Below are 23766 nucleotides of genomic sequence, written 5' to 3' on the forward strand. Positions count from 1 at the left end.
AGAAACCAGGTTTAGGACTTAGGAAGATGTCTCTCGTAAGTAGCTGGTAGTTTTTGTTTTTGTGTTAACCTTTTCCAACTGGACTGGCTGGAAATAATGGCTACCTTGGCAGCCCTCTGGGCTCCGTTTGATTTGAAGTCACTGTGACGCCCTGGCCAAATTTTGGTAAGTCCCCTGGGTGTGCACAACCGAGGTCCCTTGTCCTTGCTCACTTGGAAAGATCTGCATGGCGGGTCTTCATTTGTTGGGCGCCCACCGAGTGTAGGACGCAGACTAAGCTGGGACTGGAAGCACTTTGGTTTTTAGTTTTGGTCTTTGTTTTGGCTTCCATTTGTGGCCAAGGGTTTTTGGGAATGCACGCTTGTTTGGTGTTTGTTGTTGCTTGTCTGTTTGTCTGTCCTTTTAAAAGTGTTAACATGGGAGATGCTGCATTTATCCCACCTAAGAGCCCCTTGGGAAAAACTTTGGCTGATGGTCGACCTATAGCTATGAGCCAATGTCTAAAGAGGGATGATTTTCTTTTGTAACACCGCGTGGCCACAATATTCTTTAGACTCTGGAGAGAAAAAAAAATGGCCAAACGATGGATCCTCAAGTTGGGAAACTTTTAGAGAGCTCTTATGATCAACAACTGTTTTATTGATACCTATGAAAAGACCAAATTAAGAGGAAACTATAATGACTAGTCTTAAGAACTTAATCAAACTTGGGGTCTCAGCTTCTCATAGTCTTACAGATGCTAATAAAAATGTTAACTCAACATAGAGAAATCAGAAAGGGAAGAGTCACAGGAGTCATCCCAATGGGATAAATGGAACAGATATGAATAAAGTTAAAACAAAGGTTTTAATGAAACACTGCCTAAGGTTGGATCGGCTAAAGGGCCCCCCCCCCATAGGCTCCCCAACATGAAAGAACATCGGACAAACCTGTTCTATTTACCCCAGTTTGAAAAATGTAAAAGGTCAGGAGGCAAAATCAGAGTGAAGAATCTGACCAACAATTGTTTGGGGCAACAGTTAGGCTACTAAGATTAATAAGACTATAAAGATTAAAGTGCTTAAGCTAATATTATATGAATAGGTTATGTCAACTTTGCCTGGATGTTTTCTTTGGGAATAAATGTTGTGTCTAACTGGGAATGCTTCCACTGAACAATATTGTAATACCAAAACTTGTTAAGATAATTCTAATGTAAGTTATAATTAAAAGTATAAGGGTTAGTAAAACTAAGATAAAGTTTTGTAAAAATTGATATAGTTAAACCTGCCAATTACAGTTCACCCAAACTGATGTATGCAATTGGAAAAGCCAGTGCAATAACGGGGAGCCTGTTTTAATCTTTTGAGGCTTCTAAATAAAATTAGAAATACTTTACTGCCTCTTTAAGAAAAAATAATTAAATAATTAAACATACCAGCAGCTGAACCCAAATCTGCTGCTTTTGTCTACTCTCTTGCTAAGCTTCCCAGCAAGCTGAGCTTCGCTTCAACTCCCCCAAAATTCCTGATCTAAAATTGAACAAGTAAAAATAAGTAAACTTCTGAGATAATTTGGAATTGTAACAACCATTCTGAAAACCTGTTTCAGAAGACGATTCAAAATCTCTCATAATGGAAGGCAGTCTTTAATGAACATGCAAAAACTTCTGAGAGACAGAGTTATGTAACATGATATAAAATGATCATTGATGAATGAAAGCCTGTTTAAGTTTGCTGATTTCATTTAAAAGGAACATGTCCTCAAAGTTATCAGCATTGGCTATGATCCAAACATACAGCCTGGGTTTACTGGTCAAATGAACTCATATCATCTATGTTAGAAAATTTATCAGCAAAACTCATAACACAGTATAATAGCTAATTTTGTTTAATGTCTCATGGAGTTTTTGTATATGATCTAAATATAATTGTTAAGAACAGGTAAACTAAATAAATGTAAAAAATGAAAGTTTTTGGAAAAACTTTTTAACAATAATTATACGTATAATAATTATATTATGATATATGTACTTAAAACAACTGAAGACAATAGTTAACTGCTGTAATGTCACATGAAGTTTTGAGGAGTAATTGTTAAAACTGGGTAAGAGTTTTAAATACAATAATTATGTTTTATAGTTTACATACTTAAAAACAGCTTCCAAAATCTTTTTGGAAACTTAAATTTTATAGCTTTAACAGGTTAAATTAAATAATAACACTTTATTGGGTATCTAGGTCATTTCCACATAAGATAAAATATTAAGGGTTAACTACTAAGCATATATTTGTCTGCCTTTGGTTTCTTATATCAAAGAGACTAAAAAGTGCTTAGGTTTATTAATAAACATGTTATATGTATGCTGAGAAATTTTCTATAAGAAAACATATTTCTAAAAGGTCTGCATACAAGGAAAGTAAAATATATGTTTTCAGTAAAAATATATAAAGAATGGAAATATTTTTGCTTCTTGAATTGAGAAAGATAAATTTGTCCTGAAGTGCTGGAACAAATTCTGAATGTAAAAAAGTAACCAAAGGTTTCTAAAAGGAAAGCCCTAAAGAGATTTATGTATGGTCAAGTTGTCCAGGATTAAAGTAAATCCAATTAAGTAAATAAACCTATATGTCAAAAGTAAACTGGTACAAAATTAAAACTTGGTTTCCTCTTTCTTAAAAGAATAATTTTCCTAAATTTTTAATCTGCTCTTTATAAAAAGATTATGAAAAGGCTTTTCTGACTATTTTAACTCTGTTTTCCCTTGACTGTTTCTGTTGTCACTTCAAATAGATACCTTAACATGGTTTTACAAGTGAACTTTGTTTCCTATCTGAACAAATGTTTTAAAGCTTTTAATATTTTTGACAAGCTTCCCCCCTGACACAGATACTCAAGTATTGAATAAAAGCTTTCTTTTGACCTGGAAGAGGAGAGAAGTTTTCTCTGGGGATTTTCAGAGGGCCCCTGGGACTTCTCGGAGAAATTTGCTCTCTTCCTATAAGAAAAGAAAGCTAAACTAATACGGCATATTTTGTATGTTAAATTACATGAGAAGCATTGTCAAATAAGCAATGACAAACTTTCTTAAATGACATTATATAAATGTTACTGATATAAATATTTAAAAAATTATCTGATCTGTTCTGATTGTCAGCTATAATCCTGGTTATTATGTCAAAATGTTATATATCACAGACATGGTCAAATGCCTTTGTTAACTACCATATTTGAATGTTTTGTTATTTATAAATAGTGGCTATTTTACTTTGATGTTTTTGCAAATATGTTTCATCTTCAGAGAAATTCATGGGAAGGACTCTGACACTCTAAAATACAGGTTTCTAATAAACGTTCAGGTTGTAAAACTAAACTGGGTAAAAATTACAGAACTCCAACAGAGAAACTGATGACCTCACAAACTGCTGACAGAAGATTAAGATCAAGAACCAATTACACAGGACAGAATAAACTGATAGGGATGATTGTAATTTTTATGACTTTTTGATTGAGATATTGCTGATTTTTGATGTTTTGCTTTTTTTCAGAGTTAAGAAAACCTTTTTCTCTGTTCTCTTAAAAAACTATGACTTGCAACAATTTACAAAAAAAAAAAAAAATTGAGGGGGGCTGCCCCTGTGGCCGAGTGATTAAGTTTGCGCGCTCCGCTGCAGGCGGCCCAGTGTTTTGTCAGTTTGAATCCTGGGCGCGGACATGGCACTGCTCATCAAACCACGCTGAGGCAGCATCCCACATGCCACAACTAGAAGGACCTACAACTAGGAATATGCAACTATGTACCTGGGGGCTTTGGGGAGAAAAAGGAAAAAAAATAAAATCTTTCAAAAAAAAATTTGAGGGGGCGAGCAAAATGGCAGGGTGAGCTGACCCGGGATTCTCTCCCCTCCAAAATACAACAAAAGATTGGAAGAACTGAATTTCAGAGAATAAACATAATGCCAGCTCGTTAGAGACCTACAATACCAAGAAGGCGGAGATCATAACCTTGCTTACACCCTCGGAGGTGCTGGAACGGTAGGAGAGAACATCGCTCCCTCCCCTAGAGACTGCGATCGCTGCGGCGCAGGTCGGGAAGGAGTGGGGGAGGGGCCGCGCGACCAGGGAATCATCCAGGACTCCTGCTGCTGATTCAGTGGAGACCCGCTGACGGGGGGAAAGCTTCTGTCTGCGGGGACCCCATGAATGAAGGGCCTTGGGAGACCAGAGAACAGAACTGATCTGAACCCAGACTGGGGCATGTGAGTAACAGCCCCTCCCCCCTAACAAAGCCAGTGGGCGCAGCCATCTTGCCCAAAGGCGGAGAGCTAACACGCCGCTCTCGACCCCCATCTAGTGGCGACAGGCTGTAACTGCAACTGAATTCTACCACCATGAGAAAAAACCGCTCCTCTACCATCCAGCAATTTATAAAAGCCCCAGACCAGAAGGAAAACAATAAAAACACAGAATTAAATCCTGAGGACTTGGAATTAGGTAAACTAAGTGATAATGAATTCAGAGCAGCTATAATCAAAAAACTCAATGAGGTAGAGAGAAAGATAGAGAAACAAGCCGAGTTCTGGAGTTACTTCACAAAAGAGATTGAAATCATAAAGAAGAATCAAACAGAAGAATTACTTGAGATGAAAAACACAATGGACCAGATAAAACAGAATACGGATTCCCTGAATGCCCGTGTAGACAACCTAGAGGAGCAAATCAGCATAATCGAGAACAGACAGGCTGAATGGCGCCAGACAGAGGAAGAAAGAGAACTAAGAATTAAAAAAAAATGAGGAAAATCTCCAAGAGATAATGGATTCAATGAGGAGTAAGAACATAAGGATCATAGGAATTCCCGAGAATATGGAAAAGGAAAATGGAGCAGAAAGTGTGCTTAACGAAATTATTGAAGAGAACTTCCCAAATCTAGGGATCAACGGAGAAATGTGTGTAGAGGAGGGTTTTAGATCTCCTAGATTTGTCAATGTAAAAAGACCCACTGCAAGGCACATAATAGTAAAGTTGGCAAATAGGAATGATAAGGAAAGAATACTCAGGGAAGTAAGAAAAAAAAAAGAGAATAACCTATAAAGGAGCCCCTATCAGACTGTCAGGGGATTTCTCTACAGAAACCCTACAAGCTAGGAGAGAATGGAGTGATATATTCAAAGCTTTAAAGGATAAAAACCTTCAGCCAAGAATACTCTATCCAGCAAGAATTTCCTTCAGATATGAGGGAGAAATTAAATCTTTTCCAGACAAACAAAAGTTAAGGGAATTTGTAACTAAAAGCCCTCCATTACAAGAAATCCTCAAGAAGGCTCTCATACTTGAAAAAAGAAAAAAGGGAGAAAGGGGACACAATCTACAGACTAGGGAGACCGATGGATAGAACCAGAACAGGATAGCAAATATTCAACTATAGCATTAGGGTAAAAATAAGGAAACTACCAAAACAAGGACGATCTTAGCACTCTAACTACAAATTAATAAGACAAGTTGGAATAAAAAATGAAAATAATTATATAGGAGGGGAAGAGCAAAGGGTCTAAATCAATATTGGTCGAGTAAGTAAGAGACCACCAGAGAATAGACTATATTATACACAAGATTATAAATACAAACTTCAAGGTAGACACTAAAATAAAGTACAGAACAGAGTCACAAATCATAGATAAGGAAAAATCTAAGAAACCCAGCATAAGAAATTGCAGTATTAAATGGGTAGTCTAAAGCACACAGGAAAAGAAACACAGGAAAACAAGATAATGAGCGACACATTGACAGCATTAAGTCCACATGCATCAATAATCACTCTCAATGTGAACGGATTGAACTCTCCAATAAAAAGACACAGAGTGGCAAAATGGATTAAAGAACGAGATCCAACAATTTGTTGCCTCCAGGAAACACACCTTAGCCCCAAGGACAAACACAGGCTCAGGGGGAAGGGGTGGAGGACAATACTTCAAGCAAATAGCAAGGAAAAAAAGGCAGGTGTTGCAATTCTCATATCAGACCAAGTGGATTTCAAAATAAGACAGGTAAAGAGAGACACGGAGGGACAATATATAATGATCAAAGGGACACTTCATCAAGAAGAAATAACGCTTATAAATATCTATGCACCCAACACAGGAGCACCAAGATTCATAAAGCAACTATTAACAGACCTAAAGGAAGATGTTAAAAACAACACAATAATAGTAGGGGACCTCAACACCCCACTCACATCAATGGACAGATCATCCAGACAGAAAATCAACAAGGAAATAGTGGAGCTGAATGAAAAACTAAAACAATTGGACTTAATAGACATATATAGATCACTCCACCCTGAAGGAGCTGAATACACATTCTTCTCAAGTGCACATGGAACATTCTCAAGGATAGACCATATGTTGGGAAAAAAGGCAAGCCTCTACAAATTTAAAGAAATTGAAATAATAACAAGCATCTTCTCAGATCATAGTGCTATAAGGCTAGAAATTAATTGCAAGAAAAAAGCTGAGAAAGGCACAAAGATGTGGAGACTAAACAACACACTACTGAACAAGCAATGGATCATTGAAGAAATTAAAGAAGAAATCAAAAAATACCTGGAAACAAATGAAAATGATAGCATGCCATACCACCTCATATGGGATACAGCAAAAGCTGTATTAAGAGGAAAATTCATCGCAATACAGGCACATCTTAACAAACAAGAAAAATCCCAAATAAGCAACCTTAAAGCACACCTAACTGAACTAGAGAAAAAAGAACAAATGAAGCCCAAAGTCAGCAGAAGGAGAGAAATAATAAAAATCAGAGCAGAAATAAATACTATTGAAAAGAAAAAGGCAGTAGAAAGGATCAATGAGACAAAGAGCTGGTTTTTTGAGAAGATAGATAAAATTGACAAACCACTAGCCAGACTTACAAAGAAAAAAAAGGGAGAAAGCTCAAATAAACAAAATCAGAAATGAGCGAGGAGAAATAACAACAGACTCTGCAGAAATACAACAGATTATAACAGAATACTACAAAAAACTATATGCCAACAGAATGGATAACCTAGAGGAAATGGATAAATTCCTGGACTCCTACTATCTCCCAAAGGTCATTCAAGAAGAGGCAGACAATTTGAACAGACCAATCACAAGGAAAGAGATTGAAACAGCCATCAAAAACATCCCAAAGAATAAAACCCCAGGACCAGATGGCTTTCCTGGGGAATTCTACCAAACTTTCAGAGAGGATTTAATACCTATCCTTTTCAAGCTATTCCAAAAAATTATCAAAGATGGAACACTTCCTAACACATTCTATGAGGCCAACATCACGCTGATACCAAAACCTGACAAGGACACCACGAAAAAAGAGAACTACAGGCCAATATCACTGATGAACATAGATGCAAAAATTCTAGACAAAATTTTGGCAACCAGAATTCAGCAATTCATCAAAAGAATCATACATCAGGATCAGGTGGGATTCATACCAGGGACACAGGGATGGTTCAACATCCGCAAATCAATCAACGTGATACACCAGATCAACAAACTGAGGAATAAAAACCACATGATCATCTCAATAGATGCAGAGAAGGCATTTGACAAGATCCAACAGCCATTTATGACAAAATGTCTGAAAAAATGGGCATAGAAGGAAACTACCTCAACATAATAAAGGCCATATACGACAAACCCATAGCCAACATCATACTCAATGGACAAAAACTGAACGCCATCCCCCTGAAAACAGGAACAAGACAAGGATGCCCTCTATCACCACTCTTATTTAACATAGTGCTGGAGGTCCTGGCCAGAGCAATCAGGCAAGAAAAAGGAATAAAAGGAATCCAAATAGGGAGGGAAGAGGTGAAACTCTCACTGTTTGCAGACGACATGATCTTATATATAGAAAACCCCAAAGAATCCATTGGAAAACTGTTAGAAGTAATCAACAACTACAGCAAAGTTGCAGGGTATAAAATCAATTTGCATAAATCAGTAGCATTTCTATACTCCAGTAATGAACCAACAGAAAAAGAACTCAAGAATACAATACCATTCACAATCGCAACAAAAAGAATAAAATACCTTGGGGTAAATTTAACTAAGGCAGTGAAGGACCTATATAATGAAAATTACAAGGCCTTTCTGAGAGAATTGGATGACGACATAAGGAGATGGAAAGACATTCCATGTACATGGATTGGAAGAATGAACATAGTTAAAATGTCCATTCTACCTACAACAATCTACAGATTCAACGCCATCCCAATCAGAATCCCAATGACATTCTTTACAGAATTAGAACAAAGAATCCTAAAATTCATATGGGGCAACAAAAGACCCCGAATTGCTAAAGCAATCCTGAGAAAAAAGAACAAAACGGGAGGCATCACAATCCCTGACTTCAAAACATACTACACAGCTACAGTAATCAAAACAGCATGGTACTGGTACAAAAACAGGTGCACAGATCAATGGAACCAAATTGAAAACCCAGAAATAAAACCATACATCTATGAACAGCTTATCTTTGACAAAGGAGCTGAGGGCATACAATGGAGAAAAGAAAGTCTTTTCAACAAATTGTGCTGGGAAAACTGGAAAGCCACATGTAAAAGAATGAAAATTGACAATTCTTTTTCACCATTCACCAAAATAAACTCAAAATGGATTAAAGACCTAAAGGTGAGACCTGAAACCATAAGGCTTCTGGAAGAAAACGTAGGCAGTACACTCTTTGACATCAGTATTAAAAGGATCTTTTCGGACACCATGCCTTCTCAGAGAAGGGAAACAATAGAAAGAATAAACAAATGGGACTTCATCAGATTAAAGAGCTTCTTCAAGGCAAATGAAAACAGGATTGAAACAAAAAAACAACCCACTAACTGGGAAAAAATATTTGCAAGTCATATATCTGACAAAGGTTTAATATCCTTAATATATAAAGAACTCTCGCAACTCAACCACAAAACATCAAACAACCCAATCAAAAAATGGGCTGGAGACATGAACAGACATTTCTCCAAAGAAGATATACTGATGGCCAATAGGCACATGAAAAGATGCTCATCATCGCTGATCATCAGGGAAATGCAAATCAAAACTACACTAAGATATCATCTTACACCCGTTAGAATGACAAAAATATCTAAAACTAATAGCAACAAATGTTGGAGAGGTTGCGGAGAAAAAGGAACCCTCTTTCACTGCTGGTGGGAATGCAAACTAGTGCAGCCACTATGGAAAACAGTGTGGAGATTCCTCAAAAAACTAAAAATAGAACTACCATACGATCCAGCCATCCCACTACTGGGTATTTATCCAAAGAGCCTGAAGTCAGCAATCCCAAAAGTCCTGTGCACCCCAATGTTTATTGCAGCACTGTTTACAATAGCCAAGACGTGGAAGCAACCTAACTGCCCAACAACAGACGAATGGATAAAGATGTGGTACATATATACAATGGAATACTACTCAGCTGCAAAACAGAACAAAATCATTCCATTTGCAATAACATGGATGGACCTTGAGAGAATTATGTTAAGTGAAATAAGCCAGCAAGAGAAAGATAATCTGTGTATGACTCCACTCATATGAGGAATTTAAAACTATGGGCCAAGAACAGTTTAGTGGATACCAGGGGAAAGGTGGGGTGGGGGTGGGCACAAAGGGTGAAGTGGTGCACCTACAACATGACTGACAAACATTAATGTACAATTGAAATTTCACAAGATTGTAACCTATCAATAACTCAATAAAAAAAATTGAAACATTTGTCTTTTCCTCCCTATCTGAACCCCCAAAACGCAAAAACTTCTGATAAGTAAGTATTCTTATTCTTATGGCAATATAGTTGTTTGCATAAGTACAATAAGAATCTGTTCTTCTTTTAACAGGACACAATTGGAAACACTGGTTATATCACCAAGACTTTGACTGGAATATCATATTTAAAAAAAAAACATACAGGCTTGGATATAACACGACAGCTTTTGAGGAATGAAGGTTGACATTCTGGAATAAAGCCACTTGGAAATATTGGCCTGGTACTGTGCCTATGGGTTCTGTAACCTGGTAAGGTTGAGCAAAGAATGCCGCTCCCTCTGGCAGGTACAAGGAACCTCGGTATTTTGGGGAACATCACGAAGAGAGGGATTCGCCCAAATCTGCAGGTACTGCAGGCAGAATCTGGTAACAGGTCCTTTGCTTGGCTTCCCTTGAGAGGCCTTTAAAGATCAACCTGAGATTCCTTATAAGGTCCCAGCAAAGCAGATTTAAAAGAGCCTATATGATCAATTACTATTCTTGCTATACTTATGTAAATAATTATGCCAAATTTATTAAAACTAGACATTTTGCAAGCCAGTTAGTCTTAATTTGGCTACGTCTAGTGAAATTGAGGGTAATTTTAGGGAGGAAGATTATGTCTCAATAGAAACTATAATACATGTTTATAAATATGGAATTTTAGTTTTTTCAGTCCTCTTTGAAATTTTTGTTTTTTACTTCTGTTAACTGGACTGGATCTCGAATTCTTCACCTCCTGAAATATCTGGCTAAAAACCTCCAAACTAAAATTTTCAGGGTTTTTCCCATTATTTTCATTTGGAGTCATTGAAAACTAAATCTGCCTTTTTTCCTAAAGCCTTGCAAACTGAAGCTGGAAGACCTAATATAAACTTAAAAGAGATTTATGTCTACTGCTGTGTAAGCCACTCAAAAAGTGGCCACTCACTACCTGAGTGCCCAATGACACCATCAGAGACATTTCAAACTGCAAAAGATGCTTCGACCCTGACTTCTAGGAATCTTGATTGGCTGCCCCCTGAGCTCAGAAACTGTTTTATAATTTGCTCCAATCATTAACCTTGTTTTTCTCTTGTAGTTTCTCTAGAAAAACTTCTTATTAAATACCTGGTTACTTACTTACATGATACAGGCCTAACTTCAGGAGCCCACCAGCATCACCACCTTATTAAAAGACTGGTTCAATGAGATGAAACGACCTACGCCCCATTTCAGCAGGAAGTAGCTAGATTGGTCACCTCCCCAAATCCCTCAAGATTGAGGGATGGACATAATATAGGGGGGAAGTTGATACCGACCCTGGTATCAGTTTCCCCACATTAAACCCAGCGTATATGGGGTTAAAACCAAAACACTCATTCCCTGCTTACTCTCTGGCTTCCTGCCTCCAGAATCCACTATCATCCATGGAGACAGACACCGTCAAGGACAAGCACCTGGACCATCTCCTCCCCACAAAGAGATACGAGCTGGTGGGAAAGCTGCTGACCAGCAAGGTCATGAGCTCCCTCCTCTCTGCAAGTGTCTCAAGGCCAGAGACAGGCTGGTGGGAAAGCTCAGACCAGCAAGGCCATATGCTCCCCCTCCCCTACCTAAAGCCCCAAATAAAAAGCCTTCCTTGGGGCTGGCCCCTTGGCCAAGTGGTTAAGTTCGCGCGCTCCGCTGCAGGCGGCCCAGTGTTTCGTTGGTTCGAATCCTGGGCGTGGACATGGCACTGCTCATCAAGCCACGCTGAGGCAGTGTCCCACGTATCACAACTAGAAGAACCCACAACGAAGAATATACAACTATGTACTGGGGGCTTTGGGGAGAAAAAGGAAAAAATAAAATCTTTAAAAAAAAAAAAAGCCTTCCTTTTAGCTTTTCGGGGAGTTTGTGATTTCAGCGTTAGCTGCCCTCTCTCCTTGCTCAGTGCTGTGCAAAAATAAAATTCCTACTTTCTTCCACCACCCCCGGTGTCAGAGATTGGCTTGCTGTGCAACGGGTGAGCGAACTCACTTCAGGTTTGGTAACACTTGGGCTCTTGGCATCGGGCAGACATGGGACCTGAATCACATAGACAGGAACAGAAGCTTGGGGGAGGCAATTATTTGCCGATAAAGTACTTCCCAGTGAGGGCACAGCTGTGAACCTCCAGGGCTCCCAGCACTGTAGGGTGGGTGTGTGAGCCCTGAAGAGTGGATCTAGGCAGACAGTACAGTGTCCACTACCTTAGTTTTCTTCTTTCTGAGGCCCAGGCTGTAGCAGGAGTCAGAGGCTTCAGAGGACGAGCTGGCCTTGGCGTTTCTGGTCACTAACCAAGGAACAGTCTACTAATATGTAGTCCAGTCACTCCCACTTGGTAATTCAGACATAATGACTAATGGCCATATATCCTCCTCACTCTGCCTTTTCACCCAGGTCCTCTGGCCACAATTCACATACTTTCCTAGGAAACAGCAGAATAACCAGGTCCTACCAGCCCTAAATACAGTCCTTATCTATCGTCCAAAGAACCTGCCTGGAAGGCTGGGAGGAGAGGGCAGCCTGGGGATCTCAGATCTGGGACCTGGGCAAGAACTGCTCATGGCTATGTCTATAGTCCTCATGGGGCTGGAGGAGAGTGTGACACAGATGGAGAAGAGGTTTGTGTCTCACTTCCCCATTACCCTGTGTCACTGTGAGCTTCATAATCAGAAGCATCTGCTGCCAGACAGTAATAGTCAGCCTCGTCCTCAGCCTGGGCCCCGCTGATGGTCAGCGTGGCTGTGTCTCCTGAGCTGGAGCCAGAGAATCGTTCAGGGATCCCTGAGGGCCGCTCATTACTAGCATCGATGACCAGCACAGGGGCCTGGCCTGGCTTCTGCTGGTACCAGCTACCAACAAAACTTTCAAAGTCGCCTCCCTTGCAGGTGATGGTGGCCGTCTGTCCCAAGGCCACAGACACTGAAGATGGCTGAGTCAGCTTAGAAGAGGCCACGGGACCTGCAAGAGAGGAGAATAGAGGTGAGTGTAAGGATGAGGGTGTCATTCCCAGAGGGCACACACCCTGCAGCCTCCCTTCTGTAGAGCTGAAGGTCAGGGCCAGGCTGCTCCATAGTCTCTTTAGGGGCTGAGCCCTGGGGAGCATCACCTGTGCAGAGAGTGAGGAAGGCTAACAAGAGAGGGGTCCAGGCCATGGTGGAGATGTCCCAAAGCCCTGCCTCTGAAGCCACAGCTGGGGATGTGCCTCAGGGCCTCTCTTATTGTCTAGAAGAAATGCAAATCTACTTCCTCCTTTTTGTGGCCTTGCTGAGTTTCTCCTTCCTGATCAGAAAAGTGCTCAGCCTAAAGAGGTTGTGAAAATGGCTCCTATTCCCAAGGCCTGTCCCTCAGCACTCAGAACTCTGGCTTGTGTTGAGTGAGAAACTGCAAATCCCTGCCCCCACCACATGCTCACACACCTCAGTCTGTGCCCTGGGCTTCCCCTCTGGGCTTGGGGAGAAGCCCTCAGTCCTGCTCTAGTGATGGGTCATCCATGTTTGTGGACTGGGCAGTGGTGAAGTGGGAGCTTGTAGGGACATTGGTCATGCTGTTGCATGAGACGTGAAACATCATGACCAGATACAGAGAACCTGCTTATGTGCCTCTCAGACAAGTCTTTTTTATGGTTTAGGAAGAAAAAAAAAATAGGAGAAACCTTTGGTATCTAAGTTGAGTAACAATTCTTTGATGACACCAGAACCATGATTGGTAAAAGGATGATCAATATGTTCTACCTCATTAAATTTAATACATTTTGCTTTCTACAACTTTCTAAAGAGGATGAAAAAAAACAAGTAACAGAGAAAAAATATTCAAAAACCCCATATGCAACGAGGGAATATGGTATAGAGACCATTAAGCACCCTCAAAAGTAAACCGTAAAAATAAAATCCATTCTTAACATAGGCAATTAACAAGAACAGACACCACACAGAAGAGGAGAGAGAGATGGCAAAGGGCGCAAGAAAGGCCGTTCCTCCTTAACCACGAAGGAAATGCACATGAAAACACAAGCACACCTCCCTACATACTTATCAGAATGGCTGCAATAAAATTAGTGACAATTCTAATTGCTGGCAAGGATGTGGGGCAACTGGATCACTCATGTCTGCTGATGGGAATGTGAAATGCTGCAGCAACCCTGGAAAAGCATATGAGAGATTCTTTTAAAAAGTAAACTTATGGTTACCATAGAACGCAGCAAATGTACTCTTGGGCATTTATTTCAGAAAATGAAAACATGTTCACAGAGAAACTACGTACAAATGTTCACAAACCTTATGTATAATACCTCATGGTAAGAACAATCCAGATGTCCTTCAATGGGTGGATTGGTAAACAGACTTTAGTATACTGGGGCCATGGAATAGTACTCAGAGATGAAAACGAATGAACTCAATGCCTACAACGATGTGGATGAATGTACAGTGGCTTATGCAGAGTGAAAAATGCCAATCCCAAAAGGCTACACACAATAGGACTCTATTTTTTATCTCTATATATCATTTCTGAAAGGACAAAATTTTAGAAATGGAGAATCAATTAATGGATAACAAGGGTTAGGGGCAGTGAAGGGCACCTTGGAGCAAGGAAGTGGATGTTGTTATAAAATGACAACACGAGGGCTCCCTGTGGAGACGGAACTGTTTTGTATCTTGACTGTGATGTGGACATATTAACCTATACAGTGGATAAAACCACATCAATGTACATACACCTGTTTCAGTGTCTCTCTGGAGCTATTTGTCAATAGCTTCTCAAGCTTTAGAGATTCCCCAGATGTGACAATGACAATGCATTATGTCCATTCTTGAGAATCTTCTAAGGCCATAGCAACAAGTACTTTTCACATAAACTGTAACTCCAGGTCTCAGGAATACCTGGCATCTCTGAGGACAAATACATGGGTGTGGCACAACAGAGGAAGGCACTGTTGTCCTCCACAAGTTCATTGTTGCTTTCACATGGCAAGAGCTGACAGCAGCATCTGATGAGACCCTGACCAGTTTGTAACCTTGACCATAATAAATGACCTCTAATGGTCGTCCATCCCTCTCTGACAAGGCTTTGTAGTGGCAGCTCCATCAATGCTTGGTCATCATCTCAACACATCAGGGGATGATCTTTATCTGCCTCCCTTTTCCATTACTGTCATCACTTCTAGCAGTTTGTCCCTTTGTTTGTCCATCAGAGGCTACTGCTGACCTTCTTCAAGTTGATAGCACCACTACGCCCACATGGGCCTGGATGTGATGTGGTCCACACTGGGGTTTAGATTTATTTCCCCAGAGTCCTCCCGACTCCCTCACCTACAGTGTAACCAGTGGAAGAATCTCCCCACTGGAGGGACCCATGGGAGACCTTGTTGGGGAGAGTCAGTGCAAATACTTAGTAAAGAGCAACCGTTTAGTGGAGTATAGAGGATGGGAGATGGCCCTGTGACCCTGGTGACTCTTGCCAATCAGAGGCTGACACATGTCACTGTGGGACTGAGCCCTGAGATCCAGCTCTCCCTGCTCATCCTGCATCCTGTCCACTCTCTTCCAGGGAGACCAGCCATCTCCTCTCCTCCAGCAGCCTTGAGAGTCACCCAGGCCATAGGCAGCTCCTGGAAGTTGCATCTCAGAGCTCTGACTTGGTACCCTAGTCTGACCTTCTGGGGTCCAGCCCTGAAATCCCACCTGACCTTGCTCAGGTCTGTGCCCAGGGATAAGTGTTACCTATTCAACATGGCTGTTCCATGTTGACACAAAGATATGGGTGTATGAAAGATGATTGTTTCTCAGGTACTAGAAAAGCTATGGAAGAAATCCACATATCCAGGAAACCAGCTCCCTCTGAAATGCATTTGAAGTGGATCACCCACAGGGCCGAGACTCAGGGAGTTCACATATTTTCCACCTCAATGTCTTGTGTCCCTCACATCCCACTGCTGTCCCTGTGGGCATGATCCTCCGCTGTCCCTGGAGAAGTCAAGTGGGAAAATGTCTAGCCCTTCTTGGCACCACAACTTGATAATCTGCCACCACTGGAGAAGTTCAAGTCACCTTCTACGTAGGTCCTGCCGCAGACCTCCTAACATGCAAGGTGCTTTCCTTCTGGTCCCCAGCTCAGCACCCACCATGGGGTTTATGTCTCTTTGTCATGCCTCCTCTGAAAGCAAAGTGCATCCGGCAGAGCCCTCAATCCTGACAAACTCCTGCTGTACACCACAATGCACCTGGACTCAGGCGTGACAGCTGCAGATGACTTTCATGGTCACCCCTGGACCCCTGAGATCCATGTCTCTTCCCAAAGCAGAGCCCCATCTTGGGAGCACAGAGACCAAGGGTTCTTTTTGACACCGTCATCTCTGTCTAGTCTCTCTCTCAGAGTCATTTTCCTGCCTGGGCTGGTCTAGTCTCTCTCAGTCATGTCCCCACTGGCATCTGCTGAAGAAAATAGATGTCTGGTTGACAATGACCTAAATTTTGACCTGCATCGGTCCCTTCTTAGTGTTTTCATGGAGAGGAGGTGCAGAATGATGGGGTTTTCAAGAAGAATCAAAGTTTTCAGGGTCATGTAGAGGGACAAGGAGCAGCTCACCCTGAGTCCCCAGGGGAGGAAGGGACTGGGAGTAGGGTGGTTTCAGCTTCTCTTCCCCTTTCTCTTTGCCACTGTTTCTTACTCATTCTGTCCGCCAATTGTATGGGTCTCACCAGAATCTCTAAATTGGATTTTGGAGGCGATTAAATAGCAGTCAGCCCCAGAAGTGGAGCCTGAGAAGCAGGCAGGGATCCGGTCCCCTTGCTGTGGCTTCCATTAATGTTAACCTTCATCACATACTCAGGGGACTTCCCTGTTTATATAGTGAATGGAGTAGTTCAGCGCTCACTGCTCAGGGTGCAGGTGAGCTTGGCTGAGGCTCCCAGAGAGACAGATGTAGATGGGGGTGTGGTCAGCACAGGCAGAGCACAGAGACCTGGATACAGAGAATACCAAAATGATGCTGAGTGCCCCAAGACTGGACAGCTGTCCCTGGGGACTGTGCTTGCAGGGAAATGTTAGAGACACAGACACCTGAGTGCCCTGGGATGCTCTGACTTGTGGAGAAAATGAGTGGCAGATGATAGAAGGGAACCCAGTCCATAGTGCAGGGGCCTGCAAGAGCTCTGCCTTGAGGCTGCCCAGCTGGACTGGCCTCTCCCAGCTCTTCACCTAACCTCTATTCTTGCAGCTCAAGACGGAGGAACATTGAATGCGTATCTCTTCTCCATTCCCTCTGTCTGTGTTCTTGTCTGATCCCTGGGCCTAACGACATCCTGTTGGTAATTTCCTGAGGTCAGAAGAAGTGCCAGGTGTGGGTTTCACAGTGGAGACTTCATTCTACACAATAAAAGTGTCGTTAAAGTACGCAAAAGTCATGCCCTTTGCACTTGAGCACAGCCAGGGGAACTGGATGGATTAGCTTCCACAAAGCAAGACCCACAGTGCCCCCTGCTGCTGCCAGGATGATGTCATCTTACATGTATTGATATTTCAACACTTCTGGGCCCTCAATAGATGCCAGACCTTTGGTGAGTTCTTACCTGCACCCTCCCAACCAGACATCACAATAACCCACCAGCAGCCCTCTGCTGAAGGTCAAACTTCCCTCCAGTCTGATGAGGAGGGTGCCATCATTGTAAAGTTAAATGATTTCCCCAAAGTCCCCAGGCAGTGATGAGTGAGTCAAGATTCCCATCCAGGGGACTGACCTCAGAGCCTGACCTGTCAGGACCTCCTTCCCCTGCTGCTACCCATGCCCCATATCCTCCTCCTCTTCATCCCAACCCTCCTGGTTCCTCCTGACACCACCCTCTCTTCTGTATTCAGGTGCTCCCTCCTCTCTGAGTCTGTTCTGAAGAGCCCTCAGATCTTCATGGTGTTGGAATCTGTGTTTCCCAGTGAAACATGATCTGTCTGTGGGCCAAGGTGGGGCCACTCCCTCTGCTCCCTTCATCACAGGAAACACAGGCAACACAGGAGCACATGTCAGCAGGACATTGGGAGTATCAGATGCCTACTTTGGCTCCTCCTATCAGGATCTTCTCCTGACAAGTTAGGATGAGGATTCCGTTTCTAACACGGCCAAGGCTGTTGAGTTTGGACTTCTCTCAGAGTATGAACAGAAACTCTTTAATTTTTACAAACATGATTCGCAAGATGCATATTTTACCTCCTATGTTGAACAAATGTATTTGTTTTCCAACCTCACACTGCTGAGGATGCGATGACGCTAATTCACTCACAAAATGCTAGAGATGTTTTTCATTGAAATAATGTGTGAAACACTATGCTGATACCTCAGCACAGACAGAAGACCCCATGTGCTCACTCCTCAGTTTGGTCTGAAGAGACCGTCAAAGATGAGATAAGGGCCACGTGCCTCAGACATGTGCACTGCTAATCCCACTGGGTGTGTTACAAACAGCTCCTCTCCACCCTCCCAACTCGATGCCTCCACTCCTTACTCTTCTCACCTCAGAGTCTGCCCCATGGTACCTGCAGGCCGGTTCTGACACCTTTGCTTCTGGGTCACATTCCAACATGGGACAGAACTTGTTAGTACCATCGTGGGAGAACTGACCTTCATAAAAATGATCTGTGCTTGTGAATTAAGCAAATGTATGTCTTTGTGGAAAACCACCAAGAGTTATGCAAGTACAACAAAGTATGTTTTAAAATCTTCCTTCCTTTCTAGGTCTATGCACAAAATATAGCTTACTGACTTGTCATGAGGTTTGCGGAAATGACCTTCCCACTCAAAGGGAAGGTTGCCGCAAGATTCATAAAAAATTCACACGGACTATTGTCCTTCATTACACTGACTAATGAAAATGTGTGCTCATGGCTCACATTCACCTTTAATATTGTAGTTATATGTTAATATATTGTTTTTAAGAACAGAAGTAGTATGGGCACATGTTATAAAAATTCCCTCACTTCTAGGTGGCCTCAGTACTCCTAGTTTGGGTGGAAAATGGAGTAGCCATTCCTCCCTGTGTGGCTCTTGGTCATGGGACCCTCCTTCGCCCCCTGGTGGATGTGAGTACACACTGCAGGGACAGTTACCCCAAGGCAACCTCATCCATTTAACCTGCTCTGTCGTGTTGTGGCCAAAAGTCACATGTAGCTGTGAGCATGAAATGTGGGTAGTTCCAGGAGAGATGTGCTGTAGTTCTGAGATACCCAGCACATTTAAAGGACATAGTATAAAAGTAATGTAAAACATATCACTATTTTTACACTTAATTCATATTGAACTACTTGAGTTAAACAAAATATTGTATGAAAAATAATTCCACCTGTTTCTTCTCTTTTTTTAAAAAGTGGCTCCTTTAAATTTATCAATTACATAAGTGTCTCCAATTTTATTTCAATAGTACAGGGCTGTCTGGCAAGGTCATAATATCAGTTATTTTCTTTTGAAATACATGAGAGAACTTTCTGGCAACTTAAGGAGGGGCCAAGTCTCAGCTTTGAAAGTACAATGAGAGGCCACAGGATGGTGGTGAAGACCAGGGACTCTAGGGTCAGAAGACCTGGGTTTGCTGCTGGGTCGGCCGCTTCCTAGCTCTGACCTCAGGCAGGTTGCTCATCCCTCCGTGCCTCAGATTTCCCATCTGTAAAACTGGGTGATGATGAGAATGCTTGTTCATAGAGGATTTGTGATTAAACAGTTTAATAAACATGAAGTGTTTTGGATGGTGCTTGATACATATTGAGCACATGTGAACGTTTCCTCCTCCTCCTCCTCCTAATGATATACTTAATCCTTATTCTTATACTTAATACAAAGCAATGATGCCGGAAGAACGGAAGGATAAAAGTTATGGAAACAGAAAGTCTTAGCCTTGGGACAATGGAAATTGAGAACATTTCCTGGCCACAGTAAAATACACACCCATGAGCACACACTTGCACACAAACATGCACACACATGCCCACAGATGCACTGCCTTTCGCACAGTTCACTTCCCCCTGTCCTGCTTGTGGATCCTTTGGGTTCAGGGGTACAGCCGTGTTTCTCTGACAGGACATCACAGGATGTCAGGGCAGAACTACAGAGAACTCGTCTGTGCTTGTGCAGACCTGTGACGTGGGTCATCTCATCCTCATGTCTCACTAGATCAGCCCTGCTTGTGACTCCTCATTCAGGGAGGGGGTTAGAACCTCTAAACCTGAACTGCCCATGTTGACATCAGTGTGTGTCCTCTGACCTGTCTGCAGAGGGCAGCATGCAGGCCTGGGTGTGTCAACTCAAAAAGCATATTCACCTGTTATTTGAATCTCAAAACGACTTTATTCAGAAATGGCCAAAATAATTGCAATTCATGATGTGCAGACTATGGCGAACAACAGACAAATCCACAAAAAAAGTAAGGGAGCTGCTTTGATAGATAACATGGGGAGTGGGAGGGGCCATTCTAAAGAAAGTCCACTGGGTTAAGTAGCACTTTAAGAGTTTAGAGAGGCGATGGCCTCTCTTGCTGAGCTGTTCCTGGCTGGGGACAGAAATTTTCCCTCAGCAGTAAAGTCATTGTACTTCCTGTTGGAGATGAAGCTCCTCTTTGGAGTAGTTGATGCTCTATTAGAGGTGTGAGAGCTCCCCCTACAGGCCTTCCTGACTCCTTTTTAGTTGAGGTCTCTAACTAATTTCAGCAGTGTGCAGGCGAGGACTGATGGGCTTCAGGACTGGGATGGTGTCACTGAGGGGAAAGGACACTGGGCAGAGAGAGCAGGGGCAGCTCCTCTGAGCCATCCGGGTAGTGCAGAGTGCACAGGGGAAGTTCACAGGGTCTTACGGACGCCATGTCCCCAGCAGAGCCGAGCTGGCTCAGGAGGACTTGTGGTTGGAGGAGAAGCAGATCAGCCTGGGGTCCCAGGGATTCTGCCAGGGAGGCAGTTGCCACGGGAAAGCTGCACTCGCCCCCACTCCCCGCTGTAGAAATGGGGTTTCTTGTGCACTAGGGTCTGGCTGGGAGGTCACTCTGACACTTTCTTTGTGTCAGAGGTTTGCTTATTATGAGATGGAGCCTGGACATCACTGACAAGAGACGAGTCATTTAGGGGATGATCAGGGTTCTTCTGTTCTTTGAGTTTCATGCCCCACCTGAAGCCATGAGAAATCTGTGGTGCCGCAGCACCCTGCAGAGCTGTGCACCTAGAAGCTTGTCCCCGAGGGAAGGGAGGGCCAAACCATGACAGACACACTGTTTTAGTTAATTTGTGATTCCTCTCAAATCCAGATATCGAAGTGCGAATCCCATTACCTCTGAATTGGACCTCATTGGATATAGAATCATTGCAGATGTAATTAGGTAATTTCAAAGGAGATCATACTTGAGGATGATGGACTCCTAATCCTATTTGACAAGTGTGCTTACAAAAAAGAAAATTTGGAGACACTCACAAGGGAGAATCCCATATGAAGTTGGAGGCAGAATCTTCAAGCAAGGAACGCCAATGATTGCCAGCAAGCCACCAGAAGTTAGAAGAGAGGCCTGGATCAGATTCTCCTTCACAGCACACAAGAACATGAACCCTGCCAATGAGGATCAAGGCTGCCCCGGGGAGAGAAGCTCAAGGTGACTTGTCCTACATACCGATCGATATCTTTCTCCAGGAAGCATAGGATATCGTGTCTTAATCCGATTTGATTCTTATCTAAAGTTATGTGACCACCCAATAACCAGACCCCACCTGCAGTGGTACCATTCTAACCACTTTTTTTATACTTCATCTTTCCTTCGTCTGGTAAACAAATAACCCACATATCTACGCCTTATAAGTTTAAGCATGCCCTCAATCCATGGCAGTTCTTACTGCCCATGGTACCTGTCCCCATGTTGCAGCTCTTACTGCCCATGGGTCCTGTCACCATGCTACTCCATGCCAATCTCTGAATAAAAGAGCATTACTGCCAGACCTTCAGAGTCCAAGAAATCTTCTTTTGACTCACCAAGCCTGCAGGAATGTGACACCACGATCTCAGACTTTTAAACCCAGAACTGTGAAACAGGAAACCTCTATTGTCAGCCCCCAGTGTGTGGTGCTTTGTGACAGCTGCCCTAGCAAGCTAACTCAGTTCTTCTAGAGCTGTGCTCTCAGGACTTCAGCAGCAGGGATGGGCTCCTTCAATCTGCTTTGTGTCTATGATCACAACCCCCTGGGAGGGGCCACCTGCCAGGTGCTTCCCTCCCCTAAAGTGTCCATTCTCCTCCCAGGAGCCTGTCTCTAGTCCCCAGGCAGCACAGTCTCTTCTGTAAGCAAAGACCCCTGCATTCCCATGCTCCCATGGTGGGGAGCAATGCACACAGAGTCATATCCTGTCCCATCAGAACATTCTGTGATTTCCAATGTGACTTATGAACAGCACTGAAAATATTCCAGGATCTACCTTGCTGGGCCATGTGTACAACTCTCCCTCACAGAAAAGAGTCTGACCAAGACAAAGATGTCAATGAGATAAGACACATGCTAAAAGTTGCAACAGGAGAAATACAGGGTCCTGTGAGAACATTCTGGAAAATCATCTCACTTAGTCTCTATTTCATGGATGGTCTCCCTGAGAAAGGCACTTTTAAACAGAAGCTTGCAGGATAACTTGTGTCAATAAGGTAAGGTTCAGTAGATCTTGGAGCATTGCTGAGGAGCAGGGTGCTGAGATAAACCATGGGGTGAAGAAAGGGGTTTATGAGCAGGAGTGGGGCAACTTTGATGGTAGGACCCACAGCTCCTTCAGGACTCCAAGTGTACTGGTTACAGGCCAGACCTGACCTCACATGGGGTGGAAAAATTCCCAGGATCTCCTTCCTCAGGTTAAAGGCAAAAGTCAGGCCCAGGTCACCTGTCTCCACACTTCTCTTTCTGGTAGTGTGAAGAGAGGACAGATCTGAAAAGCTGGACACACACGTCCCCACCCCAGTGCGGAGCAGATAACAGTCTCTACGGGAGGAATTCATTGTAATTCCCCTGCACTGTCCCAGCCTGGGCTCTGACTATCTGGACGACATTGGGACCTGCCTCTCCTGAGCACATCAAGTGGTGTCTGAGCACACAGACCACAGTAAGGGACAGAGCCTTTGTTCCCAAGTGGCCTCAATGAACTCTTTGTCAAGTGGTGGCAGAGAAGAGGGGGCTTTATTTCTTCAGTCTTAAACCTAGAAAGCGATGCATTCCAGAGGAGCTGACAGCAAAACAGGGGACAGCAGCGGAGGAGGGCCAGCACAGGACTGATTTGACTCACTTCCTCATCACTAAGAAGCAGTGAGAAAGAGCCCCCACCCAACCCTGCATAGGAACAGCAATAAAAATCAGCCTCATGGCTGAATGGGAACTGAAGGATGCTCAGAGAGGACATGTTGCCAGAGTTTGAGTCTAGAATCTGTGAAGTTTGATTCTTGACCAATGCTCAGTCCTGTGAGGCTGTGCCAGGAATTGTTGGTCCCAGGAGACACAACTATAACCCCAAAAGTCACTGCTGCTTCAGCACAGGAGATGGAGACAATCTGCCCAGAAGCTCCAGATGCCTCGGGAGGCTGAGTCAGGAGACTCAGACCCCTAGTCTGATGGGAGGGAGAAATGTAGACAGAGCTGAGAGCAGGGCCAAGAGCCCATGAACCTGGGTGGGAGGGACAGCAGGTCCCCTGAGCTTCACAGACTGTGTCTTCCTGTGGTAACTCTCACCAGAGCTGGGAGAAGCAGGTGAGCAGGAGTGAAGCCACTCAAAGTGTGGTCCTTCGAGGACCAGCAGCACAGGCTCCCCTGGAAGGTGATAGACGTGTAGATTCCTGGGCCCTACCCTGACCTGCTGCAGCTGCATCTATATCTTGTGGAGACCCCCAGGGCACTCGCTGCTCACTGAAGTCTCAGAAGCTAGGGTCTAGGATACCAGGGAAACTCTGACTTCCTCCTGCTAGTCTCCCTGAGTCCTTCCTGGGTCAACTGG

At 43.1% G+C, this 23766-nt stretch overlaps 1 protein-coding gene and 1 gene segment (V, D, J or C); both read right to left on the reverse strand.

The window, feature by feature from the left end:
* LOC103543338 (immunoglobulin lambda constant 7-like) overlaps positions 1-12755 on the reverse strand; it is a 230736-nt gene extending 217981 nt beyond the window's left edge. Inside the window, 1 exon segment of the V gene segment in view lies at positions 12450-12755. Coding sequence covers positions 12450-12473 — 24 coding nt within the window.
* LOC103544575 (immunoglobulin lambda-1 light chain-like) overlaps positions 1-23766 on the reverse strand; it is a 502401-nt gene that overhangs the window by 235085 nt on the left and 243550 nt on the right. The gene's annotated exons all lie outside the window — the stretch shown is intronic.

The sequence above is a fragment of the Equus przewalskii genome, chromosome 7, assembly GCF_037783145.1.
Source record: "Equus przewalskii isolate Varuska chromosome 7, EquPr2, whole genome shotgun sequence".
In the NCBI taxonomy this organism is placed as follows: Eukaryota; Metazoa; Chordata; class Mammalia; order Perissodactyla; family Equidae; genus Equus; species Equus przewalskii.